The 19,717-nt window shown below is 42.6% G+C and overlaps 2 protein-coding genes across 5 annotated transcripts in view; one reads left to right on the plus strand and one right to left on the minus strand.

Annotated features, from left to right (window-relative positions):
- Positions 1-495: 495 nt before the first annotated feature.
- Positions 496-5,764, minus strand: ccdc97 (coiled-coil domain containing 97). The gene is made up of 7 exons (XM_033644316.2): positions 5,315-5,764; positions 5,049-5,225; positions 2,901-3,060; positions 2,503-2,591; positions 2,228-2,417; positions 1,127-1,250; positions 496-790 (listed from the first exon to the last, which is right to left on the minus strand). The coding sequence occupies exons 1-7, from the start codon at positions 5,468-5,470 to the stop codon at positions 679-681; spliced, it is 1,008 nt and encodes a 335-aa protein (XP_033500207.2). The 5' UTR covers positions 5,471-5,764; the 3' UTR covers positions 496-678.
- A 2,974-nt stretch (positions 5,765-8,738) lies between these two features.
- Positions 8,739-19,717, plus strand: part of LOC117269069 (myocardin-related transcription factor A-like) — a 71,343-nt gene continuing 60,364 nt past the window's right edge. For 2 of the 4 annotated variants that reach the window (XM_033645910.2, XM_033645913.2), the window contains exons 1-4: positions 8,739-8,876; positions 8,995-9,074; positions 9,756-9,817; positions 15,144-15,319. In XM_033645910.2, coding sequence (XP_033501801.2) covers positions 15,181-15,319 — 139 coding nt within the window. In that variant the 5' untranslated portion in view covers positions 8,739-8,876; positions 8,995-9,074; positions 9,756-9,817; positions 15,144-15,180. Of the gene's footprint in view, positions 8,877-8,956; positions 9,075-9,755; positions 9,818-13,892; positions 15,320-19,717 lie in introns of those variants that run through there. The other 2 variants (XM_033645911.2, XM_078161190.1) reach the window with 2 other exon arrangements.

A 19,717-nucleotide genomic window follows, 5' to 3' on the forward strand; every position in this document is an offset into this window, starting at 1 on the left:
TCTCCTTGTAGTCACTGAGTCTCCTTGTAGTCTTTTTGAGTCTCTTTGTAGTCACTGAGTCTCCTTGTAGTCTTTTTGAGTCTCTTTGTAGTCACTGAGTCTCTTTGAGGTCATTTTGTGTCCCTTCATAGCTGATTAAGTCTCTTTGTGGTCATTTTGAGTTCTCATTTGTCCACTCTACTGCATGCATTGATGTAAAGAAACCTCTTGAAAATGTAGTTATATTGACGTCCTCTGGGATGATTTTGTATTTAACTGGCTGACGGCTGATTTACATTTATTAGTATAGATATCTTGGTAAAAATGTTCTTAGCTCTCATGCATTAACCCAAAAACTAAACTTAAATGTGAATCTTTACAATGTAATTTTTTTCATGATAAAATGAATTTCCTCTTGTAATGAAATCTGTGTTCTTTGTTAGGCTTCTGCTGATGTGTGCAGATTGAAACAGAAGTTTTATTTGTGCACGTGAACAGAAAACTCAGTCATCAGTCTGACATTTAGCCTTTTAGTTAGAAGGACACCATATTTATATTTGCAAGAAGACTCCAACAGTATTTGTAATCAGCCACGTTTGCATTCACCAGTCAAAAATAGAACACATCCTTATTTTGTACATTTGTATTTACACTTCAGTCACAGCAGTGAGTGTGAAACATTTGTTACAACCACAGCCACTATTCTGTCATGTCTTCCTCCTCTTCATCATCATCTTCATCAAAATATTTATCCTCTGCATCTCTGCTGACTATGTCCAAGTTGTCGTAGTCTGGATTCTCGTCCACCTCACTGTAATAGACACACAAACAAACACAAGGTAATGACGAAGATTTAGACCCAGACTATGAACTGCCTGCTGACCTGCTAGCCAAGGCTCAGTGAGTGAGAGAAATGTTTGACGAAGAGGAGGAGGATTTCAGTGTGTCTGCCGGTTTCCAAGATGACTGGAAAATGGGCAATTATCATCCACTCCGAAAGAGCCAGGTTTTAGGAGGATGTTTTCAAACAATGCTTAGGTTTTAGAGTTGTTTGTGGTCTGTTACACCACACACTGTTTAATGTCTGTGTAACAAAAATGCAGCCTTTATATTGTATGAATGCCAACTGAGTGGCAGTGTGACTGACCTGTAGTTGAAATCCTTGTCTTTGCCATCTAGGAAGCGCTGATGCATCTGACTGATGAACTCTTCCTTGAGCAAAGCCTTCTCCTCTGCAGTGGGCTCCCATTCTTTCTGCTGGACAGTGTTATCTACAGCAGGAACAAGGAGACAGATCATAAAGTAATGGACATTTACTCCATGACGTCACCTGTTAGTTTGAGGACTCAGGTTTTTTAAGCCTCGAGTTTGACCTTTTGATCGTCACCATCTTGGATCTCTGGAGCCAGAAGTAATTTTTCGGCCCGACAAAGTGGAGTTGTGGGGGAAATGGGGGTCTGTGTCGTTTGACTCCCTTTTGGAGCCAGGCTCAGGTGGCCATTTGAGGAACTGCAGTTTTTGACACTCCCACATTGGATTAATATCAGTCCCAGAGGTTGCTGCTTCAGAGAGACACAAAATGACTAATGGAGACAGAGAAAAAAGGAGAATCCATCCGTCCATTTTCATCCACTTATCTGGGGCCGGGTCGGGGGGGCAGCAGGCCAAGCAAAGCACCCCAGACGTCCCTCTCCCCAGCAATGCTTCCCAGCTCCTCCTGGGGGACCCCAAGGCGTTCCCAGGCCAGACGAGATATGTAATCCCTCCAGTGTGTTCTGGGTCTGCCCCAGGGCCTCCTACCAGTGGGAACCTGATCAGATGCCCAAACCACCTCAACTGACCCCTTTTGAACTACTCTGAGCTCCAGACACCCAACGGAGGAAACTTATTTCTTCTGCTTGTATCTGTATCTCATTCTTTCGGTCACTACCCAGAGCTCATGACCATAGGTGAGGGTTGGGACGTAGATGGACCAGTAAATCGAAAGCTTTGCTTTCTGGCTCAGCTCCCTCTTCACCACGACAGTTTGGCGCAGCGCCCTCATCACCGCAGAAGCCTCGCCAAACCGCCGATCCATCTCACGCTCCATTCTACCCTCACTTGTGAACAAGACCCTGAGATACTTGAACTCCTTCACTTGAGGCAGTAACTCTCACCCAACCCAGAGGGGGCAATCCACTGAGAATCCAAGGAGAATTCAAGCTGCAAGGGCAGAGAAACAACATTTTATAACTTCAGCCTCTCTCACCTTCGTCGTCATCCTCCTCCTCCTCCAGTGCTCCCTCCTCTCTCTCCTGCTCCTCCTGTAGCCGGTTCTGGATGAGACGCTCCTGGTAGGAGTTGAGGAGGAGGTGGGCGAGCCCTCCTGTGCCTCTCGCCGGTGCCCCTGGTCTCCCCTGTGCATCGTCCAGCATGGCCTCCTGGGAGCGCTCAAACACCTGAAACATTCGTCATTCAGAACTTATTAAAATACTGCCTCAACTGAACTGTTGATTTTGAAATAATCCTGCATCATGCTCTCACCTCCTCATCAGTCAGGTACTGGCCAATATATTGTTCATACAGCAGTGGCTCCCTCATCCTCATCTGCTCCTCACTGAAATACTCACCCTCTAGAGGAGGAGTTACGGCAGAGGGACAAAAGGGATGACACAGTGTGAGGGAAAGAAGTACTTCGCCAGGCGTACAGTACATACAATACAACACTGCCAGTGATTAGTGTAGGGATTGCTGGGGCGGCAGTGAAGTAAAGTAACCAAAACTATCTGCACAATACAAGTGGCAAGTGGAAAATATGTTATGTAAACTGACCTTTTAAAAAGAGAGTGGACACTTTTAGCCCATTCTAACGCAGCTACAGTAAAATTAATTTATCAATATCAATATTTTTTTTGTTTCAGCTGACAAAACAAATCCCCTACCCCTCTGCAGGGCTCTGAGGGCAGCATAGCGGTGGTTTCGAACCCTCGTCCTGTTGGTGCATCCTGCTGCTCGTCTCTGTATCACCTTGCTGTAGTGAGCAGCTCGTGGATCTGAGCTGACGTGGGCAAACGCTGGCAGGTCCTGGGGCTTGAGGCAGGCCTGGCAATGGGGGGAGAGCAGATAACACAACGACAGGAAAAGGTTAGCACAAAAACTATGTTGTCAGTTTGCTAGACACTTTTGCCAAATGATGACTGTGCTGTGCCTCATGATGCATTTTTTAAATTTGTGATATCAGGCTATATAAATAATGTTAACTTTTTAATCATTTATATCAAGCAATTTTAAGTAAAACACAAGAAACATGGACAGACTGATAATATCCTCTTATAAAACTGGTAAAGTCAAACCAGTAACTGTCACTACAGCTCTCTCCACCTGCACGTTAAAGATTAACTATGCAGGATATTCTTAAAAAACATTGTATAATCTCATAAAAGTAATCCCTGTTAATCATCACCCACGAGAAGTGTGTGTCAGTGTATTCATCTGCAGAGATCCTGCCCTCTGCTTGTATTTTCTTACCAGTATTTTCCTCTTATTTGCTGTGTTTGGGATGTTCATAAGCAAACAACTTAAGGAGCTGCGCCTTGTCAAAATAAATCCAAACCTAAATGTCTGGACCATGTGTGACTTTAATTTGAAAGGACAGACACAGGAAGTGTCCACGCTCAGCAGTCAGACAGGAGTCAGGTTAATTTCCAGGGCTGGTACCTGCGGTTATTCCACAGGCTAGTTAATAACATGTCGGGCAGGAAATCCAAAGTGTGGGATCATTTTGAGAAGGTGAAGGACGAACCCAAGGTGATATGTAAACTCATCTTCATTGGTCGACTACAAACATGACGTATCATCTGAAACATGGAAGTAGCTACATGCCCATTAGCCCACAGCGTCATTAACAGGCGGCTCGCTCAGTGTGTGACGTGCACTTGGAGATAAAATATAGGCCTATATTAATGAAGGTTCATTAGTACGGTTTGTATTTCTCTGTAATGTAGCACAGTGTTAACAATGTTACTGATACTTAAGCAATATCACACTCGAGCTCGTGATGTTGTACTGTGATATCGTCACGGCTGTGATTCGGTCATAGGCACGAGGCCGCAGGCACAGCCGTGACGATATACGAGTATAACATCACAAGCTCGAGTGTGATATTGCTTTTATACAACAGTTCAACAGTTAAATAAGCAAGGCTGATTAAGAAATGTTGAAAAATGAGGACAAAATAGATAATTTAAGCATTTTATTTGTCTTCTGCCAACAAAAATAGTTCCCTCAGGACTCCGCTGTCACTGTTGCTATGTAACGCAGTCATGTTGCACCAGGAACTTACTCTTTATACACATTTATCTGCACGTTTCCATTAATTGTGCAGCCGGTGAAATAAGTCTCTGGTGACTGCATGGCGGACTGTCGCTTCACAGGCACAGCCGACTCTGCCTTCTGATCTGACAGTATGTTGCTTTTCTCCAAGTCATTGAGCTCCGCTGATGAAACACTGACAAACCTGTCTGTGTGCTCAGATGGATTCAGCTTCTCCTCTCCCTCATCTTCCTCTGATGACCATTCATAGTTCAATTCAAAACTTATTTTAGGAAATAAATCCATATTTTTGGCTGTTTGACAGTGGATGAATTAATTAGCCTACAACGCAACTGCTGACCAAACTGACACTAACCGTCAGTTTTGATTTGATTGTTGATTGTAATCAGCTGTGAGGCGGAGTGATACATACACAGTGAAATAACCGTGATGTTGTACTCCAATATCATCACGGTTTTACCGTCTCTTGACCAATCAGATTGCAGGGCCGGAACTAACTGTTGTATAATATTCTTTCTCACACCTTCAACTCTATATCATTTAATCATTACATTAATATCCTCAGAAGATGATCACTAACATTAGGTAGGGAAAAAGCACATATATCGATAACTCTATTGGTTATTTGTCAAATAAGTTGTTACATATCGGCATAACATATATCGGCAGAAAGTCTAATATCGTGCTACCAGCCTATATAAAGTCCCCTTTCACACACACACACACACATTCACATTTGTTGAGCCGTGCACACGTACATGGTACCTCTCCAGGAACACCAGGGGTCTGCTCCTGTACTGCTGCAGCAGCTCCTCTCTGCGCTCCTTCAGGCTCAGCTCAGCCTCTCCTTGCTGCTGGCTCTTCACCAGGCTCCCACTCTTGGCTACGGCCTCTATCATGTCATTTACACACGTGGACTCAGCGTGGCTTGCGTGCTGTGTGATAAGCATACACACAGTCATGATATTGTGTGTAGATGTGTGCATTATAAGCATTGAAACAGAGCTGATGCTGTCAGTCTCACCTGGGTGTGCTCCCGTGGCTGCTGGGTGGCTGTGGGGTAGATTAAATCACATCTCTCGGACCGTGTCACCGGGTCTTCTTCCGGTAACTCACTCTTGCCTTTAGTCTCACTCAGGCACGGTTGTGTTTTAACCGCTGGGTCGATTTCACCCCACATAACTAACTGTTAACTAGCAACGTGTTTCCAGTGGCTCTTAATGAAGCTACAGTGAACTAGCACAAGCTAGCTAACGTTCATGTACGTCGTCAGATTAAATTTAGCTTGATATTAGAGAACTGAATATGTTGTCATGGACACCGAAAATGTCTGGTAAGTTTTCCCGATTTGGTGTGAACATTCCCATATGGAAAAAGTAATTAATAATAGGTTAATTACACATATTTGTTTCACTTGTGTAGCATTAGCTGGGTTTTGCCGCCATGTTGGTCCGTCACAATTACTGGCCCCTCCTCTGTTGTGACCGAAAGAATGGTTCCGCTGTTGATCTTGTCACCCTCTGGTGGAAGCTTTGTGACCATAGAGAGAAGTGGAGTATTATACAGATGTACATTTAAATATTTAATAATTAAAAAAAGAAAAACATGGAGATATATTGTAAATGTGTAGTCATAAAACAGATCTGCAAGTATACAAAGCAAAGTCCACAGATATGATATAAGTCCACCAAAGACAGCGTATAATAGAGGGAATCGCCTTGTTGTTTACAAATACTTCCGGGTAGAAAACCAGCAGAGTTTAGCTATATATATATATATATATATGTGTGTATATATATCTCACATTTTTCACGTCACTATATCACTGTGTAGACTAATGTGCTGTTTGTAAAGTCTATAAATACAATGTTTGAACAAACATTACTATTTCTGTGTGCACGTTTTGTAATTAATAACATGGTTATCGTAGATTAGCTGAGCTAACTGTTAGCTGTTAGCCGTTAGCGGTGTCTGTAATAACCTAATAACTCAGTAACTCAATAAACGGTCCGTGAAAAAAATATTTTTTCCAGCAGATATCTTAGTTACAACATGATTGAGCTAGCAAAGCAGTTTTGTGTTGCTATGTGTGGTATTTATTCAGTTTTGGGAAATCATGATGTCTAGAAAGCATCAGTGGCTGCAGCTGACAGGGACAGCTAACAGCAGCAGCAAAGCTAACATCAGGACGACATCTGTTAAAAGCCTCCCGTTGTCGGATACAACATGAAACTACTCCAGTTAGCTCAATCATGTTGTAACTAAGACATCCGCTGGAAAAAAATTTTTTTTCACGTGACGTATTGAGCCACTGAGTTATTACAGACACCGCTAACGGCTAACAGCTAACAGTTAGCCAGCTAATCTACGATAACCATGTTATTAATTACAAAATATGCACACAGAAATAGTAATCTTTGTTCAATCTTTGTGTTTATAGACTTTACAAACATCAGATCAGTCTAAATGGTGATAGTGACATGAAAAATGTGATATATATATATATATATATATATATATATATATATATATATATATATAGCTAAACTCTGCTGGTTTTCTATTTGTAAACAAGGCGATTCCCTCTATAGCAGGGTGTAAGATGCAGGCAGGGACAACATACATGGTATGGGACGCCACGCCATGACCAAGTGGCTGGCGTAGTGTGTAGGAACATGTGCACTGAGTGTGGGCTGGAAGTCCCAAGGTCACAATGGAAGACTGACTGGCAACCACACATCGTGCTGATCAACAAACAACAGAAGAGTGCAGTGGTGACAGATTATTAGAGGAAGGTGATTTTATATTTTATCATTTCTTCCTATTATTATTACTATTGGCCTAAGTAGTATAACCCCACACTTCAATGCCACTGCTAAAGTATGTACAACACTGATTGCAAAGTAGAATGCGATGATTTGCAAATCCCTTTTGACCCCTATTTAATTAAACACAGTACAAACACAAGATATTCAAAGTTCCAACTGATAAACTTGCTGTTTGACAGTATACTCACTCTGAATCTGATGGCTGCAGCACATTTCAAAACAGCTGGGACATGTTTACAAGTGTGTTACATCAGCTTTTCTTTTAACAACACTGACGTTTGGGAGCTGAGGACACTAACTGTTGAAGTTTTGAGAGTGAAATTTCTTTCTCAAAATTCACAAGCGGCCCCCAAAATCTTCAAGATTTGAAGGCTGTGTGTGTAAGAATGGGCCAAAACCCCATCTGAACACTAAGACACATGAATTTCTTCATATAGGAAGAGTCTTGAAGCTGGCATTGCAAACAAAGGCTCCTCCAAGTATTGAATAAATTTCAGTTACTGTGTTCAACACTTTTCCTGTGTCATTCTACTTTATTGTACATACTTTTAATGGACTGAAATGTTAGGATTGCTTCATCATTATAATTGTATTGAGCTAACTGAGTTAACCTCTTTGTTTCTCTACTGACCACCTACCTTTCAGGCTCCTATTTAGAATGACTATATATTTTGTGTCTGTTTTACATTTCTATTTATGACTTTTATGATTTAGAAGATGCTTAAAAATTAACATAGCTTTCACTGATAACCTGTGAAGAAGTCAAGCAGTGTAATATTTTTTAAAAGTGTCAAATCTTTTTTTGACGATAGAAAAAAAACAACGTACAAACAAAGAAGTCATTAATACAGACAAAACAACATAAGAGCCAGAGTAAATCTTTAAATTAAAACATTAAACAAACAGCACAAAGAACTGTTTTTTGCAAGTTTGTTATTTGATTTAATTTAATTTATTTTTTTTTAAAATTTAATTTAATTTAATTTTTATTTTATTTTATTTCATTTTATTTTATTTTATTTTATTTTATTTTAATTAAAATGGTCCCAATGTACTGTTTAGTTTCATTTTCAAGTACTAAAAAAATAAAGGTTTGGAATGGCTAAATTTGGATTTCTGAATATAATATGTTCCTGAAAAGATCATCAAATTGGTTACATAAAGGCCTAATTGTTTATTATTATTATTATTATTATTATTATTATTATTATTATTATTGCTAGGGTAGATACTAAACAGGAATTTTCCCAGTAAAGAGAAACTTCACAGTCAGTGTCATCAGCAATAAACCGGAATATATCTTTTCTAAATGTGTTGGTGTTGTTGGGACATTACCAGAACAGGTGCAGGATTGTTTATGGACACATAGTGTCACTTAAAACTTTACAAAATTGCGGTTGTATTTATTTTATTTTAGTTATCTCTTAAAACTCCATGGTATGAATATCACTCAACCAAACAATGCTAAATATGTTTCCAAGTAAACAAACTAAAGTTAGTAAAGGTGAATCCTGTTTTATCAGGACAGGTGAGTGTTCCCTGAACGTCTCACTCTCGAGCCGAGCAGCGCGCGGCAGCAGAGAGGTGCCACTCCCACTGGAATAAAACACACAAACACTTCATATCGTGTGTCCACGGCTCTGTCATCATGGCAGCGTTCAGAGGACAAACAGCTGGCAGATGAGACTGGCTGTGTGGTGGGTCGGTTCCGCGTTAACGGGACTTCGGGACAGTCTGTGAAGATGCTGACGTCGTTTCGTAAGCATTATTCTAAAACCTTTTCTCCTGGTGTGGTCAACAATAAGAGCTGTATGTTGAAATTATAATTTCTCCCCCTGGCTGACTTCACAATGTTTGTATCGCACAAACTTGTCAGCTTCTCCAAAAACTCTGCTCGTCTCCTGGTTGGACCCGACAGTAACATGGACACCTGACAGGACCACACAGAAAACCAAGGTACGTATTTACAACAGAGCTGACCGCACTGCATGCTGGTCACTGTTAAACTACTGTTACACTCACTGGCCACTTTATTAGGTACACCTTGCTTGTACCAGGTTGGACCCCCTTCTTAATTCTTGGTGTCACAGATTCAACAAGGTGCTGGAAACATTCCTCAGAGACTACATGACTAAATCCACTGAGTTGCTGATTAGCTATTTGCCTTGATGAGCAGTTGAACAGGTGTACCTAATAAAGTGGTGGGTGAGTGTATGCAGCTTCTTTGCAGCACATGAGTCTGGACAGACATGGATGTAAACTCTAACTGGTTTGCAGAGGTGTGAATGCGCGAGGCGGTCATTCTAGTTTTTAAATACTCCACCTGTTTCCACAGAGACTTGTTTTCATTAGTCTCCAGTCTGGCAGAGAGCTTCTTAACCTTTTCCTCCTGACAGGCTGCTGCTCTGCACATTTCGGAGGTGAGCTTTCAGAAACTCCACCTCAGTAGAGTGTTGTTTCTTTCTTCGTCGGAGTCCAGGGCTGTTTAAAATATAATGTAGATTCAGGCTCAGGATTGTCAGCAGACATATTAGATGTGACGTACCTGCATTGAGCTGCACCATGTGTTTACAGAGATTAAACAACTGCATCTATTTGTCATGTCATCCATCCTAATTCCTCTCACTTTGTTTTTAGTGTAAGTGGATCCAGTGAGATGGAAACACCCGGGTGCTGGTTTAACAGGAAATAAAGAGCAGGTATGTACATCAGCAGCTGAGAGACTTTCTGTCTTCTTTATTAATCTGACAGAGGCGGCTGTGTCGGCAGCAGTTATGAATTTTAACCAGCTTAAATCATCAGCTGGATTTCCACTTTACTCCACTCAGCAGTAATTGAGAGATGTAGTAAATGTGTGAGGCTGTTATGGTTTGTATCTGCTTTGCTGCAGACAGTCAGGTCAGGTTCAAGTTCACTTAATGACGACTGTTTGAATAGCCTGCACTCAATACATTATTTACATTCCAACACAAACACCTCTGGATATTTTGGAGCTAAATCAAGCCAGTGTCGCCCTGTGTCCTTCTGCTTGTCATCTCTGGAGATTAACCTGACTCATACATGTGCATATTTAGGACACTTTTACAGGCGTCTTGTTTTAAAATGAATCAGCTGGAGACGGAGGTTTGAACCAACATGAGAAATAGTGATGCTGCCGTGCTCTGTCTCAGTTTAGGTTATCATTGTTTTGGCTGTTTAAGAGTTAACAGATGAAGGCTGCACAGGACAGCTGCCATGTGCACAGCAGAGTAAATGTTAGGCCGTACTTTATTTGACAAAGACATGTGATCGTTTTGCTTTTACTAGATAAATAGAGGTTCAGGTGGCTGATTAGTAAACACTGGAGCTGCATAAACACAGCTACATTATGGTGAACACAGAAGACTGCGAGTCGCACAGTGTAGTACTCTAAACCGTCACTGCAGTATACATAGTATTTTTGTATGCCATGATCAATGTTAGTATCTATGCAGTGACTAACTCAGACATTATCAGCAAATCATAGTGGGGTGCAGACACACAACTGTTATTACTGTTTTAGACTGACACAGTTGTCATTTTCACAGCTAGCACCCACATTGTGTAAATAGAGCTCGTAAGTTGGGTGTTTCCGTTTCCAGTACATGGGACCTTAGACATCGATTTCTCATAATGTGTTTCAATGGCTAGATGAAAATTATTTTCTGGTCCCGTTTGAATTGTGCCACGAATTTCACATATGTTGTTTGTGAATTTTTAATATATTTTTTCGTGCAAAGAAGGCTACAATTTAGTACGGATGCACCGAATATTCGGCCGAATATTGCAAAAAAACACACATTCGGTATTCGGTGGAATAAGTTAAAAGCAAGGCCGAATAATAGCGGCGTGTTTTGATAACGCAATCAAACAGCGTGCCGTGACGGGCGGAGTAAAATGTCAGCAGTGTGGTGATCCGTCCGTCACGGCACTCGCATTTGCGACTAAAAATAGTTTTGAGCGAGCAAAATAGGCTTAAATCATTCAGCACGCTGTGCGAGCAGCCTACAGATTTCAACCAGCAGCAGAAACGAAAGGCGAATCCCACCGATTGTGGGTTGAACGGGGGTCACAGACACAGACAGTAATGTATTCCTGTCAAATACGGCGGCCATCGGCTTACCAGCGACGGAGAAGTCGGCTCCAATAATATCCTCTTCTTGGTGTCATGACTGCCCAGAAGTACCTGAACAGCCGAGCCGTGGCAGCACACAGGTATGTGACGTGTCAGAGGAGAAACGAGCCGTTCACATTTCCACAAACCTCACCACACTTTAGGGACTGTTCTTTACTTATGAAGGGGAGGAGGGTGGCTGGTTGATTCTTATTTCATTTATTTATTTTATTTTGATCCCCCCTAAGTTCATCACTTATTGATGCTGTTTTTGAAGTATGAATAAGTCAATAAGTAATTTATTCCATTGAAATATCATTGATGTATTATAGAAAAGTGATTTATCTTTTTATAAATGACAAAAGGCACATCTGCCTCATTTTTGCTGTGGTATCCTGATACTACTCAGAACCATGATATTTTCATTGGTATCGTACAGTGGGATCCAATTTTGGTACCGTGACAACACTAATGTGGAGGGGGTTCATCTGCAAAAACTAATGAAAAACTAAACAACAATATTTGGTACTCGGTATTCGGCCAAGCGTTTAATAATATTCGACTTCGGCTTTGGCCACAAATTTTCATTTCGGTGCATCCCTACAATTTAGCGGGAAGAAGTTTGATACTGTTAGGTTTTGTGTGAGAGCACTTTGTGGACTACAGCTCTTCGCTGCTCTCGACGCGTATGATATACGTCACCACCATGGCTGTGTCTCTGGTACACTTCACCGCCTTCTTCCAAGGAGAGGACAAAAGCCTTAAGCGTGGCGAAAACCACTACAAGTCTGGACATGTGGAAAGTTTCAGCTACGCCAGCATGTTGATCTGATGGCTCTGTAGATCGTGGCAGAAGACGCAGCAGCAGCACTGTGAGTTGACAAGTGAAGGGAAAGTATAGGCGACATGTAGTCTTTCTCATTACGTTGTTTCCACAGCCTTTAACTGAAGAATCATACAATAAACTGTCAAACTCCTAACATGAAAAAATATTATTTAGACCCACACAAAACATTTGTGTAATCCAAGGCATTTAATGACTGGGACCAGAAAATAATAATCGGTGACTATTTTAGTAGTCGACTAATCGCTTTGAGTCATAGAAAAGTACTGTAAAAATACCCCAAAATACTCTTATTGCAGATTCTTACGTTCAAATATTGGCAGCTTGACACACTCTCCCATGACGATGAACTAAAACCCTTTGGCGTGAGTACGAAACAAGACATTAGATGGCATAACTTTTGGGGTTTGGGAGAGACAGACCGACATTTTTCAACATTTTAACACAGTTTTCGATAAAACGATTAGTCGACTAATCGAAGAAATAATTGACAGAATAGTCGACAATGAAAATAATCATTAGTTGCAGCCCTAGTACGCAGTATGTGTACCGAGCAGGACGTTGCACATTTATCAGCCACCATACATGTCAACCCCAATATGGCTGCCTTTGGACTATAATACCCTGGACAATTTTTCCATCCAGCTCTAGCTAAGTCTGAAGTTACCTCTGAATTCTCAAAGTGAAGCGTCAAAATATTAAAAGTAAAATGGGTTTGCATAAAAATACTGCATATCTTGGAAAGCTATTAGGTCTGTTATTCAGTTAGGCTCAGTGTTTCCCTTAAAGGGACAGTGCACCCAAAAATGAAAATTCAGCCATTATCTACTCACCCATATGCCGATGGAGGCTCAGGTGAAGTTTTAGAGTCCTCACATCCCTTGCGGAGATCGGCGGGGGGAGCGGCTAGCTCACCTAATGGCTGACGGCGCCCCAGACTAACGTCCAAGAACACAAAATTGAAACCACAAAGTATCTCCATACTGCTCATCCGTAGTGATCCAAGTGTGCTGCAGCCCCGACATAAAAAGTTGTTTGGAAAAACGTCATATGAACTCTGTTTTTAGCCTGTAGCTCTGACTGTTTCTCTGTGCTCCGCGCTCATGTGTGCCAGCAAAAGCATGAGCTTTGCTCACCTGTGTTAACATCACGTGACACGTGCATTGCAGGGAGAGACAACAGTAACCACAGTAGCTAAAAGATAATTTGCACTACGGTCTTTTAGCAAAGGACAGCCCAACATGTCTGAAGACTTTGACATTGAGGAGGAACAGCATTTCTTTGTTGAGCCGTATTTCTTTGAGCCCGAGTATACGGACGTGGAACTCAGGCTACTGGACGAAGCAGCCGCCGCAGCTCATGAGCCTAACCCTCAGCCAGCCGCAGAATACCGGAGTCGAGCACTGGAAACCTGGTGGTGTAGTTGTTTCAAATGCAAAGCAATGCCAACGGATGAGGAAAGTCTTTGCTGCTCAGACTGGGAATTGGCGATGCCTGCACTTGAGAATCTGGACATCAGTACTGACGAGACTGCTGCTCTTCAGAGACTGTGCATCACCCATCACCCTGAGTTTCCAGCACTACTGACCCGTGGTGTTCTGGAGACATTTTTTTACTTCCCTTTGGCTTTCAGAGAAGTAAGTCATTCATTTCTACCGTAGTTCAGGCAGACAATGGCATTCGCTGGTCTCACGTGAGCGCGGAGCACAGAGAAGCAGTCAGAGCTACAGGCTACAATGAGGCTAAAAACAGAGTTCAAATGACGTTTTTCCAAACAACTTTTTATGTCGGGGCTGCAGCACACTTGGATCACTACGGATGAGCAGTATGGAGATACTTTGTGGATTCAATTTTGTGTTCTTGGATGTTAGTCTGGGGCGCCGTCAGCCATTAGGTGTGCTAGCCGCTCCCCCCGCCGATCTCCGCAAGTGATGTGAGGACTCTAAATCTTCACCTGAGCCTCCATCGGCATATGGGTGAGTAGATAATGGCTGAATTTTCATTTTTGGGTGCACTATCCCTTTAAGTTCAAATGTGTTGGCCTGGCCACTCGTCTCACTTTAACTTTCAAAGCTGGTTCACCTGCTTCTCCTGTTACTTCCTTGGTTTAAAACAGTGGTGTTGAACATCAGGAGCAAAATTCACAAAGCTGCGTTTTCAAACACAGTCTGCTGCACACATAGGACACTATAGAGCACCACTGTGGCTTCCAGCAAACTTCACAGGGCCGAACTCCATTTTGTTTTGGCCAAATATCCTAATTGTCTCGCTCAGCAGCAAACTCAAAAACTCAGAATCTGTTAGCTGATAACGTTATCCTCACGTCACCTGTTCAACTGAGTTTAACACTTTACATCACACACTGTTCTGCTGTTATTACAGACGTGTGAACCAACCACAGACACTTGCCTCATTTATGAACTCACAGCAGCCTGGAATACATATTCGGTGTTATTTTTGGCATTAAAAATATTTTTATTGGCCTGGCAGGGGTTGCTGTTGGCCTGGAGGCTCACTGGGGCCCGTATGCAAATATAGGGGGAACACTGAGGTTATTATTTTAGATACTGTCTAAATGTTGTTCAGTAAATTAGAGCTGACTCGGTGTAGCTCAGGCCTCTTACACTTCTTTTGTGTGTGTGTGTTTGGTCAGAGTAGCCAGAGGCTGATTATGTAATGTGTTGTCATGTTCTTTTTTTACACGCCCCACCTTTCCAGCAACTCTCCCACTGTATGGTGAGTTGCCATAACAACCCAAGTGGCCGAGCCATTGTCAGCGCTGGGTGTCTGTTACCTCTGTGATGTCTTCACTGTTAACTACAGGCTCATGTAACTACAAATGAGTCTCTCAGATGGAGAGAGAGAGTTGGAGAGACAGATAGAAGGTGGTGTGTGTGACAGGTGCAGAACAGCGGCGTATGGAGGGACGGATACAGAGAGAGCGCACGTTTAGATTAGTATTAGTTTAGTATTTGTGGGTGTTTGTGGTGCGTGTGTCTCTGAAACTCACCATTCCAAGTGTGTGTTCATGTGCTTCTTCGCTTCCTAGGCCTGCCTGCGAGCCCCACTCTGAATCCCTGGTAACCATGGAGACCAAGTTTGGAGAAAGACCAAATGCAGGTGCCTTCATCCTCAGCCCTCAGAGTGAATCTGCAGCCAATGAGCTTCAAGAGCTCTCCCTGCAGCCTGCCCCCAACCTGCTGCCAGTCAGAGACAGGAACGGTGGTAAGTGGAGGTTTTACATTCACAGTGAAACCGCTGTTACTCATGCAAGGACATGTGTGGTTAAAGTGGCCAAAACTCAGGGATATACTCGGATGCATGCTCCCATTTGATTCCATGTGTCTGTTGAACATGACTGGAGGCTGTTTTCTCTGCATTTACCGGATACAAAGAAGCAGAGAGGGAGAGAGGGTGTTTGGCTGCTGTGGTTTTTCCAGCGTGTGTAGAGCTGCGAGCTGCTGCTAGAGTTTACATTTCAGACATACTACGTCTCCCGTCCCATTACCTCATTATAAACAGCAAGTGTTCTCTTCCAAACGCACACACACATACAGACATACACATACAGACTTTCAAACTAGTGAAAAGTACTGTATACATAGCTTATTATAGTGAAGTGCTCCTCTTAAAATGACAGTTAAACACCAAAGTTGACGTTAAACTTGACCCAAGCACTAAGACTTGTGTGTCTGCAAGACAAGTATAAATACACCGCTCATTAGAGTGACTTTTTATGTGAGCTTCAGCTGTCTCAGGCAGGCTGTGGAGAACAGTCTTGATTTTGAAACTAGGTTCAGATGTAAAGACTAAGGCCCATTTACATCCGTTATTAAAGGTACCATGGAGTTTTTTGCCACTAGGAACACTATAAAAAAATACTCCACAAGGACGCACATGCATGGACAGGTGTTCATATTCAAATTCTTTTTTGCAAGCTGTAGCTACTACATGCAGCTTTTGCTGGACTTGCTTAATTCAGTTCAGTTCAATCAAACTTTATTTATCCCAAAGGAAATTCTTGTGCCAGAGAATGCTTCAAATTCACCGCCATCACACAGGACCCCACCCCCTGCACCCATCCTTCCAACTACTACCATCAGGTCGCCGCTAGTCTGAGTGGGCGGAAGTTCGCTGCATAGATCAGCCTCTCATTGGGCGGAACGAGCCACCCACTGAAGTCCCACCCTACCACCTCCGGTTGCAGTTTTCAACACGTCCTTTACTAACTTTTGCGGTGTTTGATCTTGCGGGGATGTAGCCATTCTTCTGCCGTGGTTTGCGTCCTGTAGGTGATATTTTTGTGGGCGTGTTACACCAAAACCTGTTTCCCCCCGGCAATATTTTTGCAAGCGCACCGTTGCTGTGGCACCGCCCAGAACGATTGTGATTGGTTGAAAGAAATACAAGCAGCCGGGGCGTTTTTTTCTCCAATCTTAGGGCCCTATTTAGATGGTCTAAAGCGCAAAGCGCCAGGCGTGCGGTGCATGGGTGTGTCCCAGTCACTTGCTACTTAGACAGCGCGTTTTCAGACTGTGCGCCATGGTGGAGAGTCTAAAAGGGTTGGACTTACTCTGTGAATTAGTCATGGGTGTGTTTTGGGCGTATCATTCAATAAGCCAATCAGAGTGTCACCTCTCATTCCCTTTAACAGAGGCGCGATTGGAGCGCGCGGCGGAGAGCTAGTTAGATGGCGGACCTACCAACTGGAAAGAGTGAACGTTTTACAGCTGAGGAGACGATAACTGTATCTCTATATTGACTGTCCCGTCACATCTGATGTCAGATCAAAGGGGATTGGCACCGTTTGGTACACGTAATGGAAACCCAACCTGATTTGATTAACACAGCTGCAATCCAATAAGTTCACATCCCTCTCAGCCAACCACAAACAGCCACAGCATCAGATAGGGAGTATATATTCAGCATCTGTCATCTTAGAAAAGTCAAAAGAAAAGAAACAGAGTGAGACTGCGAGAGAGAAAGAGAGAGCGCGCGTGCACGAGAGAAACGCTGTCAACAAATTGTAAGTTATTGAATTTATTTTATTTTTAACCTGGAGGTTAGAAAGCCCAGCTCCCTCTCCAGCATCCTGAACCCCCCCGCCTGAAAGTGCAGGAAGGGCTGGTCCCGTGGCTGCACCCGGGCCCGTCTGGTCTGGCGCGCGGGCTGCGGAGCTTCCCCCGGTTCCCCCAGCTGTGCGGCCGCTGTGCATCCTCCTCCTCCTCCTCCTCTTCCTCCTCCTGACAAGATGATCTTCAGTTTTACGTTCTAAAAGCTTTTTTTAAAAATATACATTTGTACTTGTAGGGTTATAAGTTTACGTTTTTAGTTCACAGAAGCTGGTTATTGTTGTGTTTATGTCAAAATAATGTTTATCAAACGTTTTCACATCTTTGATTTTGTGATTTACATGCCAAAATGATCACAACTCATTTGGGAAAGACGAGTTCATTTTACAGGCTTTGCATCATCAGCCGTGGAGGTCTGCTCGCAGTTCTGTATATTCGGACACTGCAGCTTGGACCCCCCGGATTATGATGATCATTAACTGTGATTAGATCATTCTGATAAATGACTGACCATTAAGACGTGTTTCTGATAAATATATTAATGTGCACAATAATAACCTTTCACACTGTAATCATATTTTTATTTGTTATCTTTTGCATATGTGTGGCTGCTCCGTGTGTGTCTGAGCAGAGTGCACGCGCATTGTGCACCCGCCTAGAGACGCATATTACTAACTTGATTAACAGCGAAATACTGCGCCGTTGACTTTAGACCAGGTTTTTGTTGGTCACTGGCGCATTTGCTTTTTAAGTCATCTAACTAGCAACGCGCCATGACTGTGCCTGACCACTCCTCATTTTTAGACCAACACACCCAGAGAAGCGCAAGTTCATTTGCTAGTTAGACGACGAGGGCGCAGGGCGTGAAAATGACAACTGCGCCTGCATCTAAATAGCAATGACATTTGCGCCATGGATTATGCGCCCTCCGCCGTCCGCTTTAGACCATCTAAATAGGGCCCTTTAAGTGAGAGTCGGCGCAGCCAGACCTTTCTTTTCTTGAGGAAGGTCTGGTGAGCGAGACTAGGTCGCCGCTACAAAGTCCCACTTTCCTGGAAGAACACATAGAAAAAAACTTTTGTTCCCACTGCCATCACCACCCTGAACAGTTTAAAATAACAATTTAAGTCCCACCCAGATACACTACTTTGTCGTATATCTTGTATAATGTCTATTGTGTTTTGTGTGTTCTTGTCTATTTTATTTCGGAGCTTGCCAAAGACAAATTTCTGTTACTTATGACAGACAATAAAGGTTTATCTTATCTTATCTTATCATCTTATTGCAGTAACACTAAGTACAGTAACCACAACTAGTGGGTTCCCCAGGTCAGGAGCCCAGGTTTAGAACAATAGAGTATGAATCTGGCTAAATATACAAATATACAAGATACAAGTGTTTTCAAGGAGCAGAAGCAAAAACCGAGCCTAATAGAGTAACAAGAGGAGTACGATAAGTACAAGAGTTAGAAAAAATGAATAAATATATATATTTGCTTTCAATAGCTTGGCACCCATTAACTGGTAACCACACCCTAACTAGTCCTTATTTAGCCAAAAGTTTACTATGCAGTATTGTCAGTTACTGTTTGTAAGTGCTCACCAGTGAAAGTGAAAGTAAAAGCCGACCCCAGATTCACTTTCGTTTGGCATTTCACCTCAATATTTCTGTATTTTTTCAGCGCTGTGTCTCCAGTCTGTCACCTGGTCGCTACCTTTTTATAGAGCCCCGACCTCACCTGAGCGCTGTGGATGTATAAACTTTCTGAACACAGAAAATAAGAAGAAAATAAGAAAAAACACAGGCAGAGGGCAGAGTCTCTGCAATTTGACCAATTAAAGTAAACTCCAGAGCAGAAATAAGTATTTGATTTATGTGGAGAGATCCGGATAAGTCGTAATAAAAAGACAAAGGACACGGTGCCTTAAGTGTAAACCGTTTTCTGCTGAACGGATAAAGTTTTAACCACACAAAAAAATCCTCTTTCTCTTTCCTTTTCCTCAGAAGGACACACACATGGATGTTATGTTTTGCTTTTGTGTGTCAGAAGCACAATATGAATATATCTGCCACAGTAAGTAAAGAGCTGACGTTGTAAACTGAAACATGTGGGCACAGGACTGTACCAGTCACACAGGAATGCCCTCTGTTTTAAAGTGGTGCATGTCGCCACCCTCTGGCCAATAGAAGTACTACAACCAGCATTTCTCCAAGACAAATCCACGGCTCATAAACAGAATACAATCTGATGGACTTAGATGTAGTTTTAGTCCCCTTCAGATCCCATTAACCAGCCTTGAATAACCCTTGTGTGTGTGTGGCAGTGTGTGTGTGTAAGGTGTGTGCAACCCTAGTCCCGGTGTGCACAGATAAAGAGGTTCTGGATATAGCGATGAGGCCAGCTGGTCCTGCTATTTAAACCAGTTGGAGAGAGTACAGAGGTTAAGAGCAAAGTGAGATGTAATATCAGAGGAGGGCTGGTGGTGGTGGGGTGATCTGAAGTGAGGAAACAGTATTGGCTGAGGAGATGGGGAAAGTGTGGGGTCAGGAG

The sequence above is a fragment of the Epinephelus lanceolatus genome, chromosome 18 (genome assembly GCF_041903045.1).
Source record: "Epinephelus lanceolatus isolate andai-2023 chromosome 18, ASM4190304v1, whole genome shotgun sequence".
NCBI classification, from domain to species: domain Eukaryota; kingdom Metazoa; phylum Chordata; class Actinopteri; order Perciformes; family Serranidae; genus Epinephelus; species Epinephelus lanceolatus.